This window comes from Clarias gariepinus, chromosome 9 (assembly GCF_024256425.1).
Source record: "Clarias gariepinus isolate MV-2021 ecotype Netherlands chromosome 9, CGAR_prim_01v2, whole genome shotgun sequence".
NCBI classification, from domain to species: domain Eukaryota; kingdom Metazoa; phylum Chordata; class Actinopteri; order Siluriformes; family Clariidae; genus Clarias; species Clarias gariepinus.
Window position 1 is genome coordinate 3,149,704 of NC_071108.1, and position 17,827 is coordinate 3,167,530.

Consider the following 17,827-nt stretch of genomic DNA (forward strand, 5'->3'; position numbering starts at 1 on the left):
GAGCTTTATCATCCATGAACAGAAAGTTGGGGGTATGCTGGCGGAATTGGGGGATGATGATGGGTTCTATGATGTCTCTGAGGTAAGAACATGCAGTGACTGAGCCATGTACAATAACCAAATCTGTTTTGCGCTGACTGGTGATGCCTGCCCAGACTGCTGCACCTCCTGCACAAAAGCAAACCCTGGGGACCATGTTGACCTCAGTGTACTGCTCACCTCGCCTTCTTCATCAACGCTGACGACAATCATTTCTGTACATAGGACGGTAGACCACTGCTGCATTGTCCACGTCACTTGGTCTTGTGCCCACTACAAACGTTCACGGCGGTGTCTTCGTTTCAGTTGAGTCACCTGCAACGGTCGTCTGGCATTCAAGCCAAAGCGGTGGAGCTGGTTGCGAATGGTTTGTCTGGAAACCCTAGTACCTTTCGCATCTCGTAAACTTGCCTGCAGCTGTGTTGCATAACGATGTCTGAGTGCATAGGTCCTTAGGTACTGGTCATCGTTTTGGTCTGTCACTCGTGGGGCTCCACTCCTGGGCCTGTCATGAACTCTGCCAGTAGTTTTGTGTCTTGATGCAAGTCCGCTGATGACACTTTAAGACTCGCCAAGTTCACGAGCAACATCTGACTGCCTGCCACCATGGTCCACCATGCACCAAGGTGCGCCATGGCCGGGTGGCGCTGCTCGTCCATTAAGTGACGTTGTGTGTTCATGGCTGTTTGAATGATGAACTTGGAATGACTTACTGACAATACCAGCTTTTTATACCCACAGAATGTTGAAATTGATGCCACATTGAAAAAGGTTGTCTTTTGGGATTGGCCCCAATATAAGGCACACCTGTACACAATGAGACTATTACATGGAAAACTGAAAACTACACAAAATGAGGTGTATCTATCACCCCAATACAATTGATGTCACTTCCTGTAGGAGCAGTAAAGAGCAAAGACAGCATTTTAAAACCTTGTGTTTCTCAAGACATAAAATGTTTTAAAACTCAAGAAAAAATGGGGGAAACGAAATAAATAAAAATAAATAAGCTAAAGTTGACAACAGAAGTGTGGATTATGGAGTGTGTGTGCGCGTGTGTGCATGCGTGTGTGTGTGTTCTCGTTGGAACAAATGAACACATGGGTGTCTGTCTGATTATTTTTTTCTCTCTCTGTGTGTAGGTGAGCCGACACCTGAGAGCACCAACCTGTCTTATCTTTTTTTTTCTTTGCTGCCAGTGAAAGCTTAGAACAGGAAGAGGAGCAGTGTGTCAGAGGGTGTGTGCGTGTGTGTAAGAGAGAGAGGAAAAGAGGGTGAGCAGCAAAACCGGTGCGACTGCAGGTCTATAGCCAGGGTGTGCGAACCAAGCCTGTGTGAGTGTCTGTGAGAGAGATATGAATGTGTCATCTGCAGTGACATTATGAGTGTGGCATTTCGATAGAGTTTTGCAAAATGGCACAATCCATGCACAAACCAACACCATGTAATCTTTAGAAAGGTTTTAGAGTGTCCAGGAATGTTCTAGAACGTTAAGGAATGTTCTGCGATGCCGCAATAACAATATGGGATTTTTTCATGTTGGTGGTCAATTTTTTATTTTTTATTTTTTTGCACTTTTTTTTTCTATTTATTGGTTGCTTGGTTACATAAATACAGTATTCGAGATTAGCTCTAGGGGACGAATACTTCTGCACCGACATATGCAGCGTTTCGTTGGCCAGAACTTTTTTTCCCTCTCTTTTATCCTTTTCATTTGTCCGCCAAAAACAAACCGGCGTTGTTCTCAGACTGAAGCACTACTTTAAATCGTTATTAGTTGAGAGCCCCCCCCCCACCCCGTTCTTATACTCGTTCATCCTCAAACAACTCGCTCCTCTCTCTCCATCACACTCTCCCTCCTTCTTCTTCTCCTCCTCCCCCTCCCCCGCTTTTTCTCTCCCCCCTTCCACCCACGACTGAGAGAGAGAAAGGGGAGTGAGTAAAGGTTTTTGTGTGATCTGACATGTAGAATTTGCCTGCAGGATAGATAGATAGATAGATAGATAGATAGAAAGAGAGAGAGAAAGAGAATGTAATATGAGACAGGATGTTGTTGATGGAGGGTTTTTAGGAGAGACTCAGGAATTACCCTGTCACTGCTTTCTCCCTTTATCATTCTGTCAATTATCTCTCTCTCTGACTTTATGCTGCCCTTTTCACTTAATTGTATTTTCATTTTTTTAAAAACTATTTCTGTCCATACATCTTTCTCTTATTAACTGTCGATCTGTCTGTTTTTTCTCTCTGACTTTGTATTTCCTATTTCCTTTTTTTATTTTCTCATGCTCATTCATCTTTTTAACTTCATCTCCAACTTTTTTACTCACTTTTACTCTTTCTTTCTCCTTTAACTCTCTTCCTCCTTTTTCGCTACCTCTTGCTTTACTCTCTCTATTCATCTATCTCTGAATTGTTTCTTTCTCTATTTCTGTCTTTTTTAAGTCACTATCTATCGTTTGCTTTTTTCAACCCTGTCTTTATCTCTAGCTTTTTACTTCCTCTCTCTCTCTCTCTCTCTGACCTTGTTCTTATTTTCTGTTTTTTTAAAGTCTTTATCTATCTTTTTGTCTTTTTAGCTGTCACCATCTCCATATAAATCTCTCTCTCTCTCCTTTAACCCTATTTTTAATCCTTTTTAAACTTTATTATGTCAGTACGTTAGTGTGTATAATAAGATGGGGTTGCGGCTGGAGCTCGCCTAGCCCATTGAACAATCCCAGCGTACACTCCTAAGGAAATCGGTTTACTGATCGCAGGTCTAACTCCACTACCATAGGTGGCGACGGTGCTCTATTTAAGCTTGTTACTGTTGGACCTGTTGCATCAAAGACCGAATTAACATAAAACTAGTTAGCTAGTGGCAAACTTTAATGTAAACTGCTTCACAGCACTGGACGTTTCGTAAATGATGTACGATTACGCTTTACTTTTATATAAACTGTACAAAACTGTCTCTGGCGGTTCTGGTGTTTATCTGGAGGCGGATAAAACGCTGTAATGTTTGCGGCTCCTTCTTTTGTGTAGCGTATTTTGTTCGACTTCCAGGTCAAAACCTAGGAGCTGTGGAGCGCGTGCAGATCATCTAGACCGATCCCTGTGTCTGATTGCGGCGCACACACACACACACACACACACACACAGGAGGAGCTCGACTCCCAGCCGTTATATCTGTGTGTGTGTGTGTCTGACTCGGAGACATTTGATTTAGTCTGGTTTCAGTCAGACTAACACAACACAACGTCACGTAAACACACTGAGTGTGTCTCTCTCCCTCTGTATCTTTCTAAACTCTCTCGCTTTATCTGTCTTTTTTTTATCTTGCTCTCTTTCTATTTCAAACACTTCTCTGTTTTTTCTCTCCCCCTTTTTCTCGCTTTTAAACTCTGTATTCATCTCTCTCCAACCATCTCTCTCCATCTTTTTTCTGTCTGATTACAACTGTCTCTCTCATTTTATTCTTTTTTCCCTTCTTTCTTTAGATCTCTCTCTCTCTCTCTCTCGCTATCTTATTTCTGTTTACTCTCACCGTCTATTCATCTCTTCATCTCGCCGCATGGTTCTTTTGTTTTACAATTATTTTCTTTCGTTCTCTCTTTTCTTTGTTTCTTCTTTTTACACAGATGTGACTTTAGTACAGAATAAGTAGCAGGGGAAAATAAAGAAAGAGAAAAGTGAGTGTGTGTGTGAGAGGAGAGCAGAGAGAGAGGGGTGCAGTGCAGTGGAGCGTGCAGGGCCGAGATTTACTCAAGCGCAGAAACACACTCGCACACACTCACACACACTCGCACACACACGCACTCCACCCTGAAATCCCCGCTATTTTTCCATTCTCTCTCCCTCCTTTTTGCTCACACACACTTAATATAAACACTTTAACCTTGAACAGACACTGCATAATTCCCCAACACACACACACAGACACACACACACATTTCAGACTCTGCATTAGAACATTGCATTACATTGCTGCTAGTTACGCATTTCTAGGTGTGTGTGTGTGAAAAAAATTCACAGAGAAAGTTACTCATTGTTGCCAGAGTCCTTGGGTAGTAAGACCCACCTGCCTGGGGCAGCCCCATTTTAAATTCCTGAAACTCTCTCTCTCTCTCACTCACACTCACACACACGCGCGCGCGCACACACAGGCGGAAGCCTGACAGACTGGTGGAGAATGTAGCGAACATACTCTAAAGCCACAGAGCAGTGTGTCAGCTAGTCTGTCACAAAGTTGGGCTAATCGCTGGTAGAGTGGAGATGATCTGTCTCACACACACACACACACACACACCTCGACTGGGACATTCACACCATTCGTGAGTCTGTTTCTTGCCTTCACCTCTTACACACCCTCTATGTGTTATCACTGCTTCGCGTTTTGTTGCATTGGTTCTCTTTGTGTTAAATTATGGCTTGCAATCCACCTAGGTCCATACTGCCACCTGCTGTTTCGGAGAGTGAAAACACACGTGTAGAGGCGGAGCAATTGTTTGTGGGGGCGGTACAAATCACTCGTGCCTAATGTGAAAACGTCGTGGCACTCTTAAGACAACGACTTTTGTTCTAGAACTTGGCCAGCACGGTCACTGATGTGGAGTTCAAGAACCTGCCCAGTTCAGTCTTCTAGAACCCCACCGGTGTCTTCAAGTAATCTTCTACCTTGGCTTGGTTCTAAAATTTACCTACCAGGTTTCTTTAGGAGTTAATGATAGTTCTAGAAATCGAGCTAATTCATTCAAGCAGAGATGCAGAACTTTTAACCTAGCTGTCTTCTAGAACCATGACCTGTTGTTCTTGATTGACTTCTGCATAAAGCAGGTCAAGAGTCTGACACTGTGAGTGGTGTTCTAGGTAATTGAAGTGGAGTTTAAGAATCTGACTGTTCCTGACTTCCAGATCCCAGTTTTTGCATTCTAATGGAGTTCCAGCACCTGAATGTTATTGTAGAAAATAACCTGTAACCATTAACCTATTGGCTTTAGTCAGTGTTTTATCACATGATCATTGTTCTAAAACAAGTTTAGGCAGAGTTCTAGAACTTAACCTTTGTTTGTCAGAGTTCTTACTTCTAGATTTAGTACTTCTTCCAGTTCTAGGTCATAACAAATTTAAGCAAAAATCTTCTATAAGTGCTTGAAAGTTGTTCCAGAACTAAACTACAACATTTAATTGAAGCTCTGGAACCACAGAAATCAACATTCCAGCACATTCATTGGTGCAGTGCAAGAACCTGCTCATTCTTCTAGAGGCTTACCCGGGATTTGTTCTACAATTCAGATGTATGTTGTTCTGTTGTTGAGCTTTGTTCTAGAACTTGACTTGGCTGTCAATCGGGACTTTACTTAGTGCATTCATTCGTTTGGTCGTTCTCTCATATGATTTGGCTCATTCAAGTGGCGTTTTAGGATCCTGATCCTTGTCCTAGAGCTCACTTGATCATCGTTCTAGTTTTATTTTTAATTGGTGCGTTAATTAAGTGTACATGGCTTTTGGTCTAGAACTACACTTTTGCCTAAAGCAGAGATCTAGGACCCAGCTCTTGTCCTAGGTTTTTACTTAACGGGAGTTTTAGATTCTAAACGTTGGTCGAGATCTGAGCTCACTCTATTTTTCTTTTTTGTTTGTTTGTTTGTTTTTTAGATACAAGCAGTAAATATTTCATATTTAGTTTTATATTTAAAAAATAGGCTATTATGAAATAATAATTAAATAATAGAATTTTGACACAATATATTTAGCATGGAGACAGGGAAAAAAATATTTGGGATGTAACTGTTTTACAGTTTTAAAGCGTCGGTGTAAGTTTTAACATTAGCCTCTTTTGTTTAATTGATATAAACAAAATTACTACATTCAGATTTTATAGAAAAGACTTTTGTGCAATTGTGTTTGTGAAAATTATTTTCTTTGTGTCTGCATCATCGACGGTTGCTTACCCCAAACCTTCTTTCTCACTACCTCTTTATCACCATTTTTTTATCTATTTTGTCACTCTTCCTTTTCTTCACAGTTTCTTCCTGTTTTTCTCTTTCTTAATTATTGTTTCTCTTACTACCTTTTTATCATTATTTTAATTTTTTTTCTTTTTTTGTTTCGTTGTAAATAGGGTTTTTTTCACTTGCTGTCTCATTTCTCCATTCTTCTTGCTTATGTTTCTTCTTCTTTTTTTCTTTCCTCTATTCCCTCTTTGGTTTTAATCTTTTCTTTTCTACCCTGCTTTTTTTTTCTCCCCACTCTGTGTTTTCCCAGTCGTGTTTTTTTTTTTTTCTTCTTCACTGGAAATCACAGAAAGTAAGGAGAGGGGAACGGAGGGGAAGGAGGGAGGGAGAGAACGAAGGAGAGAGGGCACTTCTAAAAATAAGAGCCTTTTGGAGAAACAGAAGGGAGTGAAAGAGAAAGACTTTGACTTTTCTAAAGGCCTTTAATTAACCTTTTTTTAGAAAGAAACTTTGTGCAGCTTTGAGAAGCAGACTTTATTAAAAGCTAAAGAACCAAAAGGGAGGGAGAGAGAGGAAGAGAGAGAAATGGAGAAAGAGAGGTAAAGCGAGTGGAATTTATGCTCAGTCATGTTTGTCGTCCACTTTTGTCCTGAAACCTCAGAACCTCCTCGGCTTTTAACATTCACAGCAGTGTTTTAAGTGCTGCTTGACTTTCAGATGTGATTAGATAGCCTGTGTGTGTGTGTGTGTGTGTGTGTGTGTGTGTTTGAGAGAGTGTGAGAGTGTGTGTGTGAGGTGGCATGGCTTTTTCAGATTTCAGGTCTAAGGGAGTTAAGAAGGTGGAGGAGTTGACGTGAAAAGAGTGAGACCGAAGAAATGCAGGATGAAGAGATTTTTTTCCCCCTCCTACACGCCCCACACCCACTGTGGACATGGGGAGGTCAGGGAGAGAGAGAGGGAAAGAGCGGGAGAGAGGGAATGATGAAGGAACGAAGTAAGAGAAAGAGTGAGAATCAGTGGTTGGGGGGGCTAACGAGAACCATCTGTAGAAATCTGACACCTAGAGAGAGGGAGAGAGAGAGAGAGAGAGAAGGAGAGACATGGGGAGAAATTTATGAAGGATAACAAAGAAAGCCATAGATGAATTTAGCTGCTGGTTCTCCGTGCCAGGTTTCTTTTCGGTCGACAAATGTGTGTGGTTAACTCTCTCTGTCTCTAAAAGTAAGAAGGGAAGGCAGAGAGCAGAAAACGCAAGAAGCAAAAGGAAGGAAGGAACGAAGGATGAGTCTGTAAAAACTAAAAGAAGGAAGAGCGAAAGCAAATGACTTGAGTAAAAAAGCAAGATAATGAAAAGTGATGGAAAGAAAGACAGCAGGAAGTTAGAAGGACATCAAAAGAAGAGAGACAGAGAAAGATGCAAGAAACCAAAAAGGGCAAAAGCAAGGAAGAGAGCAGAAGTTATGGAAAGAGGAAAGTGAGAGAAACAAAGCATTAAAAGAAGTGATTAAAAGTAATAATGAAAAAAGAACAAAAGGGAGAAAGGAAAGGTAAAATTGTGAATGGGGAAAAGAAAGGAAGAAAGATAGTGAAAGGATGGCAGAAGAAGACCGACAGATGTGATTTAATAAATATATAGATGGAGTATTTAAGTTTTTGTGTGTGTGTGTGTGTGTGTGTGTGTGTGTGTGTGAAGCAGTCTCTCCCACCTGAACCACTCTTGGCGTTATGTTGTGTAAAGTTAGACGTGTCGAGTCGTGTGTTAACGGTGAAGCTCTGTGTGTTTGATCAGGTGTGTGTGAGCGACAACTCGGGTTAAGGCGGCTCTGATTTCAACTCTCACAGTTCCTTTATCTCTACCCCCATACCGCCTTAAACTTCATCACACAGACACCACTCTGCTCCGTCTTGTTTATTTATTCCTTTGTTTGTTTATTTCTTATCTATCTATCTATCTATCTATCTATCTATCTATCTATCTATCAGGAGTATGTATTTATTTGTCTCTTATGTTTTTATTTATTATAATTCAGTTAAAGAAATTAAATACAAACAAACAAGAAAAGAATAAAAGTGTGTATTAAATGTATTTATTTATATTTTGTTGGTTATTCATATTTCTTTTTTATTATTTTTTTATTTTGGTTGTGTTTATTAGTTAATTTTTACTTTTATTCATCTAAATGTTTATTTTTTTATTTATTAAGACAAATAAATAAAACCAAAACATAATACATAAAGAGATAAAGTAATCAAGTTACTTGTGTGCTTATCTGTTTATTTATTTGTTTATCTATTTATTTATATGTTTATTTTTATATACAGTATATATTTTGTATTTATATTTATCTACTTATGTCATTTAGATTTATGTACTTGTTTTTATTTACTTATAATAAACAATTTGTCCATTTTTATTTTTAATTAATTGTTTTTTTATACTTGATTATTTATCTATCTATCTATCTATCTATCTATCTATCTATCTATCTTTTACTTTTATTTACGTTTAATTATTATTGTAATTATATTATTTTTATATTATTTAAAATTATTTTTTAATCATTCACTTTAAGAACTATTTACAGATGCAAAATAAAATATAGCTGCATCTGTTTATAACGTAGCTTCAAACAGATAACGAACCATAAACGAATTTGAATCGCTGTCAAATCACCATCAGATAAGAGAAATAAAACATTCTGTGTAAGAATAACTCCGCATCTCAGTGAGTGTTCTCTTTCTTCCCAAATTAGCATAATTGTGATTTAAAGACTAGAATTAGACTAGATTAGAAAAAGTCCTGCTCTAGCCAGCCAATCAGAGATGTGTGTGTCTGTGTGTGTGTGTGTGTGTAGCTTGTGTGTATTTAATGGTGCACAAGGTCAAACACTTTCCCAAATGGTTTTATTGACGCTCACGCTCACAGCATGTGAGTATGTGTATTTGTAGGTGTTGAGTGTTGTTTATTCTGTTTCCTAACACCCGAGAGGCGTGTCGGCCGATCTGGTTTGGCAATCACGGCGCAACAAAGCAGACAGATGTGAAAAAATGTGACTTTACGAGCTTCTAATGCCTGCTTTTGTGATTAAATCCCGAGCCTCGTGCGTCTTTAATGGACCTCAGCTAACGCGGCCAATAAAACCAGTTAACCACAAAAGGCGAAGTGTGGATGTGGATCTTCCCACGAGGCGACCGTTCAGTTCTGCTGCCTATTTCAGATCACCGGGGGTGTGTCTGAACCCTGCAGTGGGACACCATGGCTCTACACACACCCACACGCAGACAAGAACCGTCATGCTTGTATACTGGGACTAATCCTAAACAGACCAATTATACTGTGCTTTGTTATATATGTGTGTGTGTGTGTTTGTTTCTCAAGGGGAGGGGTGTTATAACTTTTAGCGACAAAGAAAGTTCAAGAACAAATCCTTGTTTACGTGAGCACACGCCCGCACACACTCAAATACACGACATATATTTGGTGTTGTAACGTACGTGAAGTCTTAATATTAATAATGCTCCGCCACGCCCCTAATGGTAATCATAGTAATGTTTTTGTTTAACCGCAAAATCAGTGTGTTCTTGCGTGTATTTTTATCACATCTGGATAGCTCTAAAGTCTGCTAATACTATACACTCTCATGCTAGGTGTTTGTGTGTGTTATTTTGTGTGTAAACATAAAAAAAAAAACGTATTAGGTGTTTATTCAGAATAAATAGAGTTAAATGTAAGCAGGACATTTTACAGAGCAGGACATTTCAGTGACAGCAAGTTAGCAGACTGGCGCGGCATTTCTTGTCATTTTGACTCATCATACGGGTTGCATGACAAAACGCTGATTAAAAATAAACTTGACACGAGCAGTGGCTCGCAGGTGAGCGGGTATACGCGCTCTGGTTTTATTTTATGTCATTCAGCGGTTGCTGATGTTTTGATGTCGCGCTAATCGTCTTTCTGTTCCTCTTTTACATCGCTTGTTTTTTCCTCTCTGTATGTTTTCTCAGCTTCTAAAGTAATACTTAAGTAAAGCATGCTCGCTCTTCCCTTTTTACTGGAATGCTTAAGTAATAGAGGTGGAAAAACGTCAAAGCTGAATGACTCAGGGAAAGAAAGAGAAAGGGAGTGAGGGAAATGTGATAGAGGGACAGGGTAGGAGAGAGGGAGATTAGTTAGGGACAAGGAAGGGAAAGGAAAGAGATGAATGAAAAAGGGACATGGACAAAGAGAGATATAAATTAGGGATTGAGGGGGTTACAAGTGTAGGTTGTAGAGAGACAGCACAGATAACGATATCTCTTTATCCTGCATTTCTTCTTTCTCATTCTTTTCACATCAACTCCTCCACCTTCCCAACTTCCTCAAGCACAGAAAGCGAGACATGCAGGCACAGGAGAAGAGTGGGCCAGAAATTGATGTAGAGGAAGAGAGGTTTGAGTGAGGGATGAGAGAGACGCTGAAGGAGAGATTAGTTAGTGTAGATTAGTCAGAATAGAAAGTGATTAAAAGAGACATGAGGGTGAGAGATGGATGTAAAGTAAGAGTGCTGTAAGGGGCCAAAGTGAGAGAAATAGAGAAGGGGCTGGAGTGAGAGAAGGACGAGGGACGGGGGGGCAAAAAGGTACAGGGAGAGAGATAGAGAGAAATTGTACTAGATGTGAGGAAGGTGAAACGATTGAGAGAATGATAGAAAATGTAGAGGAGAGTAAGATGGATGGAGGGATAGAGAGAGAGAGTGGCAGAGTTTCACCAGTGCAATTTTGCAATGCTGTAATTTCTCTTTTTTTGTGTCGCGCTTTGGAAGGTCTTCCGCGAAATAACGCAATACAGATACACGTCCTGCTGTGACCTTACAGGAAAACACACACACTCTCTCTCTCTCTCTCGCTCTCTCGCTCTCTCTCTCTTGCTCTCTCTCTCTCTGTGTTTGTGTGCACTAATGTCTGGGAAACGCACAGGATGATTTTGACACAACTTCAGACAGACTGGGTCACGCACACACGTTTACACACACATATTTACACACACACACACACACACCGTTTGACCTCTAATATATTTTTCTTTCTGTGTGTTTCTGTAATTCTGTCATGAACCCTGGGTGTGCCATGCACACACACACACACACACACACACAGCTGTTATTTGATGTTACTGAAAAGAAGAAAAGGATCTGTGACAGTTCAATAAGTAACCTTTTCTGTGGTGTGTGTGTGTGTGTGTGTACAGGTGTCCTCCAGGTTACCTGGGTGAGTACTGCCATCATAAGGATCCGTGTCAGCCGAGGTACTGTTTGAACGGTGGGAGCTGTGTGAGCAGTGGGCCGCCCAGTGCCCCTTCGTGTTTGTGTCCTCTGGGGTACAGCGGCCCTCTGTGTGAAAAACAGGACAACTCGTCATGTTACCCCAACAACCCCTGCCGCCATGGGGGAACCTGCTCGCTCCTGCACAATGACCAGTACACCTGCCAGTGTGCTTCTAAATGGACAGGTATCATACACACCATCTCTCTCTCTCTCTCTCTCTCTCTCTCTCTCTGTCTCTGTCTGTCTGTACTCTTTTTTCTTCTGTCTACCCCTTTGTCCCTCTGTTTGTTATTCTATTTCTGTTTGTCTCTTTCTCCTTCTGTTTGCCTATTTGTCTCTCTGTCTTTGTGTCTGTCTCCCTGTATTTCTTTATGTCTCCCTGTCTTCTGTCATCCAACTCTGCCTCCGTCTCTCCTATGCCTCTTTCCTTCTATTTCGGTGTCCTCCTTTTTCCTGGTCCTTTGTTTCTCTGTTTATCTTTGTCCTTGTGTCTGCTTTTCTCTTTTTCTGTCCTTGTGTATGTTTTTTTTTATTATCTGTCTCTGTCTTCCTGTGTATCCTTCTGTGTCTCTGATTTTCTGATTGATCTCTGTCTGCGTATCTGTCTAACTGTCTGCTTCTCTCCTGCCACAAGTCTTTCCTTGTCTCTCTTTTTTTGTTTCTTCTTTCTATTCTTCTATCTGTCTCTAGCCATTTGTCCGCCCCTGTATCTTTGTGCCAGCGTCCTTTTTTATGTCTATTCATCAGTCGTTTTTGTCCATATTCATTATGGATACATTAATTATACGAAAGTTTAAAGTGTTTTTAAAAAAAAACTTTGTTTATTATTTTCAATAAGTTTGGATGATTTTATTTTTGAATTGTGAATTTTATTCGCCCTCTCCCAGGTACACAGTGTGAGCAAGAGGACAGCTGCACCTCCTCTTCGTGTTTCAACGGAGGAGCCTGTACGTCTCTTCCCAATAAGACTTTCTCCTGCACGTGTCCTCCGGGCTACGACGGGTCGCGCTGCCAGAACGATGTGGACGAGTGCGCGAGGGAGCCGGCTCTGTGCCTTAACGGAGGAACGTGCATTAACGTTCCAGGCTTGTACCGGTGTAACTGCCCCCCGAGGTATACGGGGCCCAAGTGCGAAACGTCATACGTCCCCTGTTCTCCATCACCATGCATGAACGGCGGAACCTGCAGACAGACGTCTGACACCAGCTACTCGTGCCACTGTCTTCCAGGTGAGAGAGAAGGAGAGACAGGTGATTGATGGGTTGCTTATACCATTGCAGAGAAAATTAGTGTCATGGGTCGAGTCCGATTTGCTCACAATAGGAAAGTAGAATGCACAATTCACAGACAAATCAAAAACAGTCCAAATTCAACCATCAGGAAGTAAAAACTAAAATTCTGAGCGTTTCTATGATTGTTTGGATCAATTTGCGCACGCACTCACGCACGCACGCACAAACACATCATTGACGAACTAGTAAGTATTGTTCCAGATGAGAAGACATCAAAGAGACCAATCAGAGAGAAAGAAGAAAAAAGTATTCCTCAAATCACATATTTCTTATCCAAGGTAATTTTGTGAAAGATAGATTTTAGAAATTAGTAAAAACGCTTAAGACCGGAAATATAAACTGACTCGCAGCTACTTATAGTGCCATTATTTGCTTTTATAATTATTTTGTTTTTTTTAAATTGATATAAAAGAGTTTGGATAATAAACTGTATGTTTTTAATGTTTAAATATCGCAACTGCAGGACGTGTCGTTATAATCACAATGTCAATTTTTAATAGAATTGTGCAGCATGACAAATAAATGGTTCACCTCATTGTTTTATTAAAGTCTAAGTCTTTAGAATAGTGAAAGGAAAAAAGAAGAGAGGAATGCGGGGAAAGGAAATAAATGAAAAAACAAACAGGAGAGACAACAGATGCTGAAGCAGGGCTTTTAAACATTAACAACATTAAACGTTAACAACAGTAAACACTCAGCAACCACAATAATAATTTTATCAGTAGTATTTTTATTATAAAGAGATAAAAAGAGATTTATTATAAAGAGATAAAAAAAATATAACCATAAAATTGTCTACTAAGAGGAATATGAAAAAAATTTCATTAAAATTCTGCTTATTATTATGATGGAATAGTATGTTTTATAATTATTAATAGTAATATTCTTCGTATTCTTCTGTAACTTAGTACTGATTGGTTTCAGTAATATTCCTTTGATTACTAAGTGGAGTTAATATTTTCAGTAATTTACCCTTTTGTATTTTTTTAATGTACATTTTTAGTAGACAATTTCATATATTTCTATTTAAATAATATTATATTGCAGTTTTCTAAAGTTGCCGATTTGTTAATTGAAACCCCACAATTTTTTATATATATACATATATATATATATATATATATATATATATATATATATAAAATTTTTTTTTTTTTTTTTTGACTGGAAATCCTATCTTTTTAAGTGTTTTTTCTGCAGTGAAATTGTTCTATCTTTGTATTTTGTCTAATATTTTCTTTTTAGGTCAGGGACAGTTGTGTCAGAATGTCGCTGGATATCATACTGTGTATGGTTGTCTACAGGACAAAGAAATATTCGGAATTAATTTAATGAGCAGGTGGTGTTAGTGTTTTCAGTAATAGCCGTAGTTTAACTATTATTACTTTTGTTTTGAGATATTTTTATTACCACTTTTAGTGTTGGTTGTAGTAGCAGTAGTGTTATAACTCAGGCTTTGTGTCTTTTATGTTTGTTTGTTTGTGTGTGTCTTCTTGTATCTTTTCCTGTTGTGTAAATTGACTCAGGGTACGATGAAGGTGCTACATCTTTTTTTTTTCCCCCATGCTGTATTATTTTTATTCGCAGTGCCCACATTCTAACCTCACTTCCTTCTCCCTTTATCTCTGTGCCGAGCGTCGCCTGGGTGTTTGGAGTTCAAACACAGACATTCCTTTTACGAGGTTCGAGTTTAAAGGCGAGTGCGTTGGCACAGAGAGGCAGCAAGCCGTGACCGGCGTCTCCCCCGAGGCCGAGAACCTGAGCTGTGGGAAAGAGATTTACCACAAAAAAAAAGATGCCAGAAAGAGTGATGAGTGATTAAAAATGTGATTCCGATAGGAACTGCTTGTCAGAAAAAGTGAGAGAGAAAAACATTGACGGAGCCAAACAGAGGAGATGATAAATCACTGAAATATAAGAGTTAATTACAGGATTTGTGTTTGATGTGATTTATTTCTTTAATGAATCATGGGTTATTTCCGCTCCTTTGTCTCTGTCTGCAATCAGGTTTTAGCGGCACAAACTGTGAGATGAACATCGACGACTGTCCGGATCATCAGTGCCAGAACGGAGGAACCTGCATGGACGGTGTCAACACCTACAACTGCCAGTGTCCTCCCGAGTGGACTGGTACATATCTGTTGGATTTAACATAAAATAAAAAACCTGAACAAGCATTTAACCTGTTTCATTTAGTTTGTGTGTGTAATGAAGTGGTGAGATGGAAATGATGATTGACGGACTCATGACCTGTATCTTGTTAAGCCCGGTTTTTTTTTTTTTTTTTTTTTAAAAACGTTTCTTTAGGTCAGTTTTGCACAGACGACGTGGACGAGTGTCGCCTGCAGCCCAACACCTGTCAGAACGGAGGCACGTGCAGCAACACGCCCGGCGGCTACACCTGCGTGTGCGTGAATGGCTGGAGCGGCCCAGACTGCTCTGAGAACATTGATGACTGCGCCGCTAGACCCTGCTCGGCTGGGTCCACCTGCATCGACCGCGTAGCGTCCTTCTTCTGCAGCTGCCCCTTCGGCAAAACCGGTGAGAGTCTAAAACCGAAACCCTTCTCTGTAAAACTCTTTCATTACTTGGAAATTCTAAAATGTAAAAACCATGTGTCTAAAAATTGAGTGCTCAATAAATAATTTGATTGATATCTAAAAAATATAACATGACCATACGAACTTTTGAAGATACGAACAAAATTTCACAGTGCCCTCCCGAAAAGAAGTGATAAAATTAGCTGAAAACCCTGTGCTTGGCCAAGTTTGGGTATTTCCTGCCTTTTTAAAGGTTCATCATGAACTGAACCACATTTCTGGTTCGAATGTGTCTCAAGCCAAGGTATATGGTGCTGTTTTGTTCCTGGGTGAAAAACTCGCTCTTCCTCCCCTCAATATCACGGCCTTGTGCTTGTTCAGCTTGGTACAGGGTTTTTTAAAGTGCCAGGAAAAAAGACTGAAAGAAGGTAATTTCTGACTAACTGGTGTTGTCACATATGTAACACTGGAGCAGGTAAAGCGAGCCTATAGCTGAGTTATAGAGAAAGACAGTTTCAGTGTGTGTGTATATATAAAAATAAATAAAATAAATAAAAACATTTCATCACGACACATTAAGTGTGTCGTGATGCGCAAATGCTGTAGAAAAGACATATTTGTATAAAAGACATTATATATAGAAAAGATTTGGCTATAAAAAAGTACAGAGAAGTGGTGTCTGTGGGAGCGAGGCCTGCTCGTGCATGCTCTAATAGATGTTCAAACTGATAAGATGACGAAGTGACATCATGCTTTACCGTGACTGTATCATGACTCTGTGTTTGTGTTTCTATGTCGTTCCCCACCTCCCCCTGCAGGTTTGTTGTGTCACATTGATGATGCCTGCATAAGTAACCCGTGCAGGGAGGGCTCCCAGTGCGACACCAATCCCGTAAATGGCAAATTCAACTGCAACTGCCCTTTTGGATACAAGGGCAACACATGCAATGACGATGTCAACGAGTGCACCATTGGTGAGAAATCATACCTTCTTCTTGCCTCTTTATCTGTTTTTTTTTTTTTTTTTTTTTTGTTAAACCCTGCTATCTCCCTCTCTCTCCGATACTTTCTCTCACTACTCATCAGTATCTAAGTCATTATCTTTAAAAAATTGAGTATTGAAAAAATTTTCACCTCCGTATGAACCTCTTGCAATCAGATTCAGGAGAGATAAATGCTTCCTGTAGCACATGGCTTGCCATTTAAGGAATAATCAATCATCTGCGAACATGTTTCGCCGAACTCAGGGTTTTAAGAAAGTCCTGTTTGTGACACATTTTTGCCAAGAATGAAGTGTTGTTGAAAATATATGACTGTGTAACAGGACGTCTTAGAAGTTTGATTTAGAAAGAAGATTATATTTATTTAAGATTTGTTTCTATATTGAAGCCAAAAAACACATTTGCATGAGAAATTTTATTTGAGATTTATCTCAAAACTCCTTTTTTAAATTCTGGATTCTAACTGTCTAAGTAAATTATTATTATTATTATTTTTTTTTTTTTGTATTTCTATTGTGGATTGAGCGTCTCCTGTGTGTTTCGTGCAGGGCCAAACCCGTGCGAACACGGTGGCACGTGCGAGAATACGGCAGGCTCGTTCACTTGTAACTGCGCACGTGGATATTCGGGTCCCCGGTGCGAGCAGGACGTCAACGAGTGCGGCTCGAACCCCTGTCTGAACGACGCCACGTGTCTGGACCAGATCGGTGATTACACCTGCATCTGCATGCCAGGTGAGAAACACAGACACTCACACATGCACACTTACCCATTCACACTTTTGAATGCTCGTTATTTTAAACACTGATTTTTGTGTGTTTGCAGGTTTTGTGGGTGTCCACTGTGAAATTGAAGTGGACGAGTGCGCCAGTTCACCCTGCCTCAACAACGGAAAGTGTCAAGATCAGATCAGCCGCTTCGTCTGCGAGTGTCCTCCAGGTGAGAAACCCACGCACAACACACACACACACACACACACACACACACAAAATGACACCATATGCTAAATATCCACATTTTTATTCTGTGTTAAAACTTAAAGTATGGTGTGGCCCAAACCAGGAATTGAAAAAAAAAAAAAAAAGGTTTGATATTGTGTGTGATGTGCTTTAATTAAGCGTGTCTGTTTATCAGGTTTCACAGGAGATACGTGCCAGATTGACACTGACGAGTGTGCGAGCACGCCATGCCAAAATGGAGCCAAATGCATCGATCAGCCCAATGGCTACGAGTGCGAGTGTGCTGAAGGTACCGACATACACAGCTCCTCCACTGTCACGGTCCGCACACACATGCACCAGGAACTGACTAATCACTCCTTATTACCCTTTCTCTAGGTTTCACTGGACGCCTGTGTTCGGAGAACATCGACGACTGTAACCCAAAGCCGTGTCACCACGGCGTGTGTAAGGACGGCATCGCTATGTTCACCTGTGAGTGTGAGCTGGGGTGGATGGGGCAGATCTGCAACCAGCAATTTAACGAGTGTACAAGTGACCCGTGCCAGAATGGAGGGCGCTGCCTTGACCGCGTCAACAATTACCAGTGCATCTGTCAGCCCGGAACCTCCGGTAAGATAAACAAACTCTTACACTCATACAGTGACGTCTGCTAAAAGCAGGCACAAGCAAGATGGTCATGCTAGTTTAAGTATTGATACAGATACTTTGAGACAGATCATTACTTTAATTATCGGTACCAGTATCAGTTTGAAAT

At 40.3% G+C, this 17,827-nt stretch overlaps 1 protein-coding gene across 1 annotated transcript in view; it reads left to right on the forward strand.

Annotated features, from left to right (window-relative positions):
- The window catches only part of notch2 (notch receptor 2), a 59,717-nt gene that overhangs the window by 24,179 nt on the left and 17,711 nt on the right, over positions 1 to 17,827 (forward strand). The window contains exons 3-11 of the mRNA XM_053503189.1: positions 11,203 to 11,462; positions 12,166 to 12,507; positions 14,578 to 14,700; positions 14,878 to 15,111; positions 15,929 to 16,084; positions 16,660 to 16,845; positions 16,937 to 17,050; positions 17,246 to 17,359; positions 17,449 to 17,682. Coding sequence (XP_053359164.1) covers positions 11,203 to 11,462; positions 12,166 to 12,507; positions 14,578 to 14,700; positions 14,878 to 15,111; positions 15,929 to 16,084; positions 16,660 to 16,845; positions 16,937 to 17,050; positions 17,246 to 17,359; positions 17,449 to 17,682 — 1,763 coding nt within the window. The remainder of the gene's footprint in view (positions 1 to 11,202; positions 11,463 to 12,165; positions 12,508 to 14,577; positions 14,701 to 14,877; positions 15,112 to 15,928; positions 16,085 to 16,659; positions 16,846 to 16,936; positions 17,051 to 17,245; positions 17,360 to 17,448; positions 17,683 to 17,827) is intronic.